This window comes from Aphanomyces astaci, assembly GCF_000520075.1.
Source record: "Aphanomyces astaci strain APO3 unplaced genomic scaffold supercont1.59, whole genome shotgun sequence".
NCBI lineage: Eukaryota > Oomycota > Saprolegniomycetes > Saprolegniales > Verrucalvaceae > Aphanomyces > Aphanomyces astaci.
Genome location: NW_009798322.1, coordinates 165483 through 174484, shown reverse-complemented (window position 1 = coordinate 174484; position 9002 = coordinate 165483). Strand labels below are relative to the sequence as shown.

Sequence of the window (9002 nt, the reverse complement as noted above, 5' to 3'; positions counted from 1 at the left end):
GGTTTTTACTTCGCTCAACGCTTCATACCTCGTGCTTCGACCGATCTTCTTCGAAGTTCGGTCCTCGTCTTCGTACGCAGCCCTTGTTATCCGGATTCCCCAGGGAGGGACGGATAAATCCTTGCGGAAATAATCCGGGGAATCCGGGGATCGAACCCACGACCTTTGAGTTAAGAAACCGATGCTCTACCACCTGAGCTATTCCCCCCCCCCTGAACACGGATTTTGACCCTGGATCTGAGTCCTTTTCAGTGTCATATTCTGCACTGAATTCAATAAATTTGAGTGTGAAGGATATTCGGCCCCATCGTGACACAGACCTTTTAACCGTAATTCTGCGAAAATTAATACATTATAAATAGATACGATATGCATGGTCATTTCGAAGTCCTCCCACTGCACTGGAATGGCCGACTCATGCAGATGTGGAATCAACTGATGGCTTCGTCCGACGAGAAAATCCACGTCATCGTAAGTACGGCAGCCCAAGAAGCCGTCCGCCAAGCCGCAGCTGTGGGTATCGTCGCGGTCGCCAGCCAAACTTGGATCGGTACCGGGCTGGTGGGCCCTAGCATATTGTCGATGACTACTTTGGAGAGATCGGGAAACCACCGATGTCTTAAAAGATAATATAGGTCTGTCGCCATTACAGAAGTGCACTGCGTCAATGCTTATGCTGGCCTATGGCGTCTGCGCTTACTCGATTCACCATCGTCGCCGTGGTGAATCGACAGCTATCGAATGAATGAAGCGCATAGCGACACTGAAACTCAGTTTCAGTGTCGAATTCAGTGTTGGAGTGGGGGTAAATTCAGGGTCAAAATATCATCGACACTGAGTAATATTCAGTTTCAGGGTCAAATTCCGTGTACGGTGGAGATGCTCTTAGTAAGAGTTGACGATTAACCAGTCGTAAAGATGCGTCCGCGTGCCGCTCTCCTTGCTGCATGAGACCAAGTACCCAAGATCAACTACCGCAGTGCCCGTGAGCATCACGCCAACATGCTCACGGGCACTGCGGTAGTTGATCTTGGGTACTTGGTCACTACGGCCACTTGCAACCAACTTCTACCGCTGCAGCAGCTCGCCGTGGTCTGCTGCGAATGGTTCGATTCGTGTCACCTCACGCAGGAGGGCAACCTCCAGGTCTTCCATCCATGCAACGTACTTGGCTGGTGGTCGAGGTTGTGGGTCAACCATTGGAGTGAATTCGAAGTAAATGTATGAACAGTTCATCTACAGGGAATGACGTATTAAGCGCCCCCGTGGTACTTCGAATTGGCATTTCAATTGTGTATTGGGACAAACTACTTCGAAATTTCAATACTTTAATCAATACGAAATTTTAGTACCACGGGGGCGTTTAATACGTCATTCCCTGTATTCAAGCACAATCCACCACCCATTGCATTTTGATGTATTTTGATTGGCTTAGACATTTCGGTAATTTGAAGTTCAAATATACGAAATGGTCATGCGATTTCGTATATTTGAGCCAAATTCCGAGCGGAATTTGGCCTTCACGAAGTTCGTAGCTGTGAGTAACCCGAAGTTTGATTTCGGGAATTTCAAATTACGGGTTTGCTAAATAATGTCTCTATTGTATTTCGTTTTGCAGGAACGAAATTTTGTGGCCAAGGTGTATCTTCCCAAAATACCTTCCCCGATTGGCTAAAACAATCCTAAAAATCACAAATAATTGATAAAAGTTCGTGAATTTTAACCTGGGCACCCGGATAACCATCCGGATAATTTGAAATAAGAATACCGTTGACAGTGAGATGTGTCACAGTTAGGAAAAGGCGTTCAATAATGACCCATTTTTCGAGATGCCGCGATTGTTTTGCGTCGTTGTCGGAAGTACAGGGTGTCTTTTCCCCGTGACAATCCGCGAAGACGAGACCGTCAGTGTACTCAAGGACAAAATCGCGATCAAAGCGATGTACCAATTCCCAGCCGACGAGATGGATCTCTTCAAGGCGAAGGATGGTACCGGGTTCTCCTGCGAAGCCGCAGCAGCAGTGACCCTCGCCGACCTCCAAGACGTCCAACGCTTCGAGGCGATGGGGCCAGCGCTCTCGATCAAGAAAGCGTTTGGAGGCACATTTCCACCGAACGAAGAAGAAGTCTACGTGTTCGCGGTCGCTCCTGAACAACCCGCCGCAAGCTCCGCGGCGTCGCTTGTCGAGATCGATGAGGGCGTATGCAAGAAACACAAGAGAGACGAAGACGAGGGCTCCCTGTCGATTTCAAAGCTGACGTTTCCGAAAATCACAGAGTTGGGGTATTCCATGAAAGGGTGGATGTTGCCGCCGGTGGACGGCGTCCCGCGGCAGAATATTCCAGACTTCGAATGGATGGACGGTGTGAATGAGACCGACTCGAGGAACGTTCAAAGGTACAAGGACTACGTTGCGTATATGCTGCGGGACTTTCCGCAACTCATGATCACAACCACGGTTCACCTCGGCCTCAGCACCCCGTGGGCGAATCCCGACGCAGACTCACGGGGGCCCCCGACTTGTACGTCGTCCCAAGTGGTTGCACTAACATGTGTGGCCGTACGGAAGTGGTGATGGTGATCGAGCTGAAAAAACATGACACGCTGTCGGTCGCCAATATCGCTCAGACGGTGGGATACTTGCTGGCAGCACATACCCTCTTCGATAAGCAAGCATATCGACCTACTCCCGTCGGCATGTTCACGAATCTGCAGGACGAATGGCTTCTTTGCTAGGTAGACCGGAAAGGTGAAATTTGTATGATGACTATGGACAGGGACCACCAGAAGCTGACCCGCGAGACTGCGTGGCAGTACATTCGGAGGCATTGCGAATACGTCAACTCGGTCCTCTGAGAAGAACTGGCGGCGGGGGGTACCCTCGTAGACGACCTACAAGCTCTGAAACTTTTCCCCATGTTTGGGGATACCAATACCATGGGGGGCCAAGTAAAAAAGTTTGCGCCCCTCGAGTATGAAGACAACATGGCCGATGTGCTGGAAACCGAAGAAGAGGTCCTCCTCTATCAGATGTACAAGCGACTACAACGCACGACGGCCTTTGATATGTCGCACTGGACCATGTAACGCTACTCGTAGTAACGCTTGCCGACTTGGCGCGCAGTATATGTTGCCAGTCTCGATGATCTAATTGAGTTTTGTGTTGTTTTGTGTTATGTACGTACAGCTGCTGCAACTCGCGGCTTTTCCTGCATATTTTCAGTGCTTCTTGTAACGTAAATCTTTATTTACTGTTAAGAACACTTTTTCCGAGTCGCAGGCAAATAACTCGACTATTATACATTGTCAAGTCTATTCGAAATTGAAGTGAGGTGCTCATTCGAATAAGCAGAATCAAATCGACAGACAATCGATCGACCAATCAAAATGCAGAATAGTAATCAAGTAGCCAATCAAAGCCATTCTTCGACCAAATCAACACCGAATTAGTGTTTGACTGAAATTAGTATGAGACTGGCAATTTCTAAGAAATCGGCAAAAAAAAATATTGTCTCTCTGGATCCAAAATTTGGAGAATTCTATATTTTTCCAATAATAACGTTAGCGTTTTTCGCCAAAAAATAAAAAAAGAGGTTCAATGGACTGAAAGTTGGCAAGAACTGAGAATCGTCGAGTTTCTTTCGAAATCAGTTTGATCCAGACAGTAAAAAAATAGGAGACAACCAAATTCTTCGAATTGCTTTGAACCAAATTTTCGAAATATTAATTGGGCAAAAATCGGGGTGTGATCCCGACCCACCCTTACTGTTAATTGATATTTATACTACGTAGTAAGCTTAGTATACTGTAACGTTAGGCCAAATTGAAATGGATTCTGACTCCAGAATCCGAATTATGATACTATTAATACTAGTACGTAGATCACCTCCTACGGTTTTTTATATCTATTTCAATTCGAAGTTACGAAAATACAATAGAAACTCTTGCACTATCCGAGGGTTTGTTGCTATTTCACGCGAAAATAGAAATTCTGCGGGACGTATGGTGGAAGTCATCTAAAGACTACGAAAAAATGCCTTGTCTTGCGACAGCTATTCCAACTTTGTGTTGATTTTTTTAGGAAAATAATGGTAGAACTGGACAAGTCCAACAGAAGTTTACGGTTCAGACTTTCGATTGGTGAAATATTGATCAAGTTAGCTTAATAGAAGTTAAATCAACCGGCCTTTTTCTATGGAAATATATGCAGTAGGAGCATCAAGTATGAAGTATTCATTTTTGCTCCTTTTCATTGGCTCCACTATTTTTGACTGCTCTTTTTAGGCATTTGTCAGTCATTTCAACGAAATACTATGTGCTATTTGGAATGAATCAAGTATTTTGACTGAAATATTGCTGCTCACATGCACGTAACGTTAATAAGTGTAAATTTAACTGGTAGGCCATGGCGACGCTTTCCTTGGCGGCGATTGCGCTGGGTTTACAGAATACTACGCGTTCCACTACAAGCTTAGCGCGATTGTAGCGTGATCATAAACGATGTACACGTAACTACATAAAGGTATCATATAACTTTACTAACGAGATATCCACGTCATCACTCGAGGTGGGAAAAGATAATTTTCGAGCAAGCGATGCATTATTTCCGAGCGAGGCCTCAGAATGGAGAAATTTCGAGCAAAGTTGGGCCACTGAGGCACTTTCCTCCCTAAATTTATGACCCAAAGTTGCTCGGAAATGCTCCATCTGAGGCCTCGCTAAATAATCCATCGCTTGCTCGAAAATTATCTTATCCCACTCGAAGTCCATTCGATATAGCAGCGACTTCGTGGGTTATTTTCGAACATAACGTAAGCAACCAATTTATGGTCACTTTTTCTTGAAGGCTGGCTGGCATCGCTGTTTTCTTGGCACCCAGGAATCGGATTTGGACTCAAAATACTGCGTTGTAGAGCCAAAGATCCTGGCCTATCGGACATTCAAATTGGCAGATTTTCCATAATTGGCAGATCTTCCATAATAATGTCATTAGGGAGATTTCGGAGATGAGTATTATTATTAATCTTTATCCTTAAAATAACCTCTGACGTTTTATAAGGTTGAGGAAAACTCCGGAACTTAGTACCAGAATCCATGAAATTGGTCCATTTTGGGGATTCGAATCCTCGACCATGATTGGCCAGGTCTGTTGAAACGCTTTTTTGTTGTTGGCACTTCGAATAGGAGACTTCCAAAACCGTCGCAAACCTTTTTGAGTCGATGATTTTCATCCGGAATTAAAATTAAATTCACCCGTACTTATCTGGTGTTTTTAAGATAACGTTATCGTTGATAGCCACTGGTACAGCTCCGGCCGGATGTACTGCTTGGCGCGGCCGACTAAGCTGAGGCGTCCGGCGCCGCCTAAGTTTCTTTTCGTAGTTCCTACAAGTGTATACATGTGATGATTCAACGTCACTAGGCATAAAGTTGGAGGTTATCTTTAACTTGTTCGCTCCCACCGCGCCTCTGATTGACCTCCACTTCATGTGGGTCATCATCATCATCCTCCACGCTCCATATAAATTTAATAAGTTATAATTTGAGTCGCTTGGTGTAGTATAGAAGCACTCCTCTGCAGCTGGCGCTTTGGTGCCACCGAGGCGTACTAAGCTTACTTTAGATGCAAGCCACTCCTTGCCACCGAGGCGTACTAAGCTTACTTTAGATGCAAGCCTTTCCGAACGTCCTACAGATACCGGTACCGGTAGAACAACTGAGCTAACACAATATGAGTTTCAATCAATTCAATGCTTCGTATGCTCCCTACTAGCCCCAAAGCTTCAATGGCGAATGACCCACAATGACCTCGCCGATCATCCACGAAGTCCACGAATTTGGCTCCATCTAGTCTACGGATAGGGAAAATGTGTTATCACCGAAATCGTCGATATAAAATCCCTTGCTTTTACTTTGCTTTCAATTTTTACGGAAAAAGAAAAAGAGAAGTCATCTCCGAAATCTCCCTAATGTCGGGGACGCTTCTGCTCTGACAATACCCACCGGGTATGCCGATGCAACAGTTTCTACAAAACATTGTTGCGGGGGGTAGCTTAAAGGATGCTTCGAGTTGGCTCCCAGATTGCGTGGAAGGTAGGAGTATTACGCAGTACAAACGTGAGTACTGTACTACTGGTAGTATTACTAGTAAGGGTAAGATGCAAATTGAAACGAGTTCAACTTGCCCATCATGTCCTTCAAATGAAGGGTTTGCTGTAACGTTAATCTTAACTTAGTTGGCGCCGCTCATGCTGTAGTTGTGCGTGATCCCTCGGACGAAGCTGCGTTCCCCGGTCACGGAGGATCGTCGAGGAAATCTCGAAAACAAAAAGTTGGTGTATTTATAAATGGTTCATTTTAGCCAATCAAATGCCTTGGATTCGGTTGGCTCGGACGCTTGCAAATAAATGGCTCTGCGGTCGTGGGTGGCATATGGAACACGTCCGTCTCCTATGCGGATTTGAAATATAGTTGTGTTTTGTATGCATCATACCTCGTGACGAATAAACTATTGTGATTTTGAACCACTAATGTGTCGGCGGTTCACTTTCTGCTGATTGCTCTGCTAAACACTCGTTTGGGTAAGCCGCTTTTCCGATCCATGTCGTCGTCGTCGTCAGCCCGATGCTCATGCGTGTCTGTAGCATTCGTAGCATCCAGAAGGGAAACATGCAGATCTTCATCGATGCGTTGGGGGGTCGCACCCTCAACTTGACTGTTGCGAACGACGCGTCCGTGGCCTCGATCGCTGCGCAAGTCGAAGACTTGGAATTCATCCAAAACTTCCGCCTTACTGCCGCCGGTGTGACCTTGAACGGTGCTCAATCGTTGTCGGACTACAACGTGTGCGACGCCGACACGTTGAAGGTGACCTTCGACTTGGTCGGTGGGATGCGTGCCAAGTGGCGCAAGAAGCGCATGCGTCGCCTGCGTCGCAAACGCCGAAAGATGCGTCAACGCGCCAGATAAGCGTGTGTCCAGGCTCCATGATCGCACCGCGCACGACTTTCTCACGACCAAGACATGCGCGGTAGTTGTTCTGCCCATGGTGCATCGAACAAGGCCGTATTGAAAATATACACTGCGTTTTGTCACCAGAATATGCTCATGTTCCTTGTTTGCTCATCCATGGAATAATAATGCTGTCGTTATTCAAGCGTCATACCTACTACTAGTACTACTAGTACTACTACTTTCCGCAAATCATCGATCGCTGCATATATTAGGTAGCAGTCGTTATGGAGTGTGCTCGCAGTGTTAGTATTACTAAATGGCGGTTGTACTAATACTTGGAGGCAAAAGCACTGGAGATGGCTTCAAGGGCCAAGAGGCTGGCTTGTTGTTCGGCTTTGACGACGTTTTCAAGGCCGGCCACCTTGACTTCGAGCTCTTGGACGCGATTGGTCAAGTGCATTCGATCCGTCTCCATGTACACCTAGTAGTTTCATGATTAGTACTAATAACTACTACTACACTAAATTGGTCAAAACTACATCTGACGTTAACTAGTACTGTATGTATGCACCTGCCACCGCTGAAATTGGTCGAGTTGGTCTTGTGCCCGAGCTTCCATCTCCGCCTTCCACGTCATGCACGAGTCCACGTATTTGACGTCAGGGCCCAACAAACCTACACAATCGGGGGTTTACTGGGGGGGGATTCCATACTCTACTAAGGATGACGCCAATCTCACTTAAGGCGCCGCGAGTGTGTCGGCCTTCTGGAGTGGCCATATTCGACTCCATGAGATTCATTTGGCTCGCCATGTCTACCCGATAGATACATGTTCCCAGGGAATGATTTAGTCATCCAACGTTGTCGCCGATTGTATATTATGTACCAGCTTGTAATGTAGAGAGGCGATCAGACACGCCATCCAGTCGGGCTTCGAGGCGCGGCACCACGTCCGTCGCGAGTGTTTCGACCTTGACGCGTACTTGATGCACCACTGCGTCGTGCTATCGAAGAATAGTATATTAATATCATGATTGAATCATTCAGTATCAACATTATGATTGAATCATTCATCCTTTTCTTCGCCAAAAGCTTGCAACACTAATATACGTAGGATGGGATGCAGTTACTTGAAGTCGTCGCTGTTGGTGCGCCATGTGGGCATCGAAGGCCACGGCCATGGACGCGATCGTGTCGTCCCGCCGCACCATGTCGTCATGCGGCGAGTCAGGGACATCGTCGTCGTGGACACTGTGGGTGCCCGTGCTACTCTGCGGCGAGTTTAGCGCAAAAGTATCCTCATTCTCGCCTTCTTGTTGGTGTTGTGGTGACTCGTCCATCGACGTGTCGTGCTTTTGAGCTGTCTCTGGAGCCTACACGAACGACAGGAGTGACAACTATGAATGCAGTAACGACACCATCATCACGATACGAGTTTAGTTTGTACGTTGGTCGAGCGTGTAGTCAACAATGGGGGGAGCTGCTGTACATTGGACGGCGGGTGGGGCACTCGTGTCGATGTCGTTGGGGATGTCTTGGGCACAATCGTGGGTGAAATAATGCATTCGACTTGGGGCGTCACGCGGCTAATGCACGCCTACGTACGTACGTATCCAAGTCGGTGACTCGGGTTGCAGTTGCTCGAATTCGACAGCAAATCGCACCAACAGATCCGCGAGGCCCACGCGGGTGGCGGCATCGTCGATCGAGTTGTCCTCCCCGAGCCGGATTTCGCGCAATTTCGTCGTGGGGTGGCGTCGTATCGCCTGTTTCAGCGAGCCCAGGCCAGCCACAGTGATGCCGCAATTCTATCGCCAAATCAAACAATCATACCGTGAGAATGCATATATAGATAGAAGATATATACAGTGCATATATTATATGCATCACGCTCTGATGGGATCCAACCTCGATGTTCAAGCTCGTGAGGTTTGCATGTGCCAACGTGATGAGTCCGCCGAACGAGTCAAAGCCGTCGGTGCTGATGGGGTTGTATGACATGTCAAGGGACGTCAAGTGGGGATGAGCGGTCGTGGCAACGTCGCGG

General features: G+C 47.1%; 3 protein-coding genes and 1 pseudogene across 16 annotated transcripts in view; 2 read left to right on the top strand and 2 right to left on the bottom strand.

Annotated features, from left to right (window-relative positions):
- Nucleotides 1-135: 135 nt before the first annotated feature.
- Nucleotides 136-208, bottom strand: H257_14604 (annotated as a pseudogene). The gene has a single exon. The product of its transcript is annotated as a tRNA-OTHER (tRNA).
- Nucleotides 209-369: 161 nt separating this feature from the next.
- Nucleotides 370-2857, top strand: H257_14603 (hypothetical protein; the record flags this gene model as incomplete). Its single annotated transcript, XM_009842490.1, has 5 exons — nt 370-550; nt 953-1146; nt 1797-2523; nt 2571-2700; nt 2779-2857. The coding sequence occupies 5 exons, from the start codon at nt 370-372 to the stop codon at nt 2855-2857; spliced, it is 1311 nt and encodes a 436-aa protein (XP_009840792.1).
- A 3637-nt stretch (nt 2858-6494) lies between these two features.
- On the top strand, nt 6495-7103 carry H257_14602 (hypothetical protein). The gene is made up of 2 exons (XM_009842489.1): nt 6495-6582; nt 6646-7103. The coding sequence occupies exon 2, from the start codon at nt 6671-6673 to the stop codon at nt 6968-6970; it is 300 nt and encodes a 99-aa protein (XP_009840791.1). The 5' UTR covers nt 6495-6582; nt 6646-6670; the 3' UTR covers nt 6971-7103.
- A 92-nt stretch (nt 7104-7195) lies between these two features.
- Nucleotides 7196-9002, bottom strand: part of H257_14601 (hypothetical protein) — a 3674-nt gene continuing 1867 nt past the window's right edge. For 4 of the 13 annotated variants that reach the window (XM_009842476.1, XM_009842479.1, XM_009842488.1 and 1 more), the window contains 5 exons: nt 8086-8328; nt 7842-7959; nt 7695-7769; nt 7527-7630; nt 7196-7436 (listed from right to left, as the gene is read on the bottom strand). In XM_009842476.1, coding sequence (XP_009840778.1) covers nt 7284-7436; nt 7527-7630; nt 7695-7769; nt 7842-7959; nt 8086-8328 — 693 coding nt within the window. In that variant the 3' untranslated portion in view covers nt 7196-7283. Of the gene's footprint in view, nt 7437-7526; nt 7770-7841; nt 7960-8085; nt 8329-8387; nt 8553-9002 lie in introns of all 13 variants that reach the window. The other 9 variants (XM_009842478.1, XM_009842487.1, XM_009842481.1 and 6 more) reach the window with 5 other exon arrangements.

What these genes read in the sequence shown, in the direction of transcription:
- H257_14602 (XM_009842489.1), top strand. Translation starts at nt 6,671, where the DNA reads ATGCAGATCTTCATCGATGCGTTGGGGGGTCGCACCCTCAACTTGACT.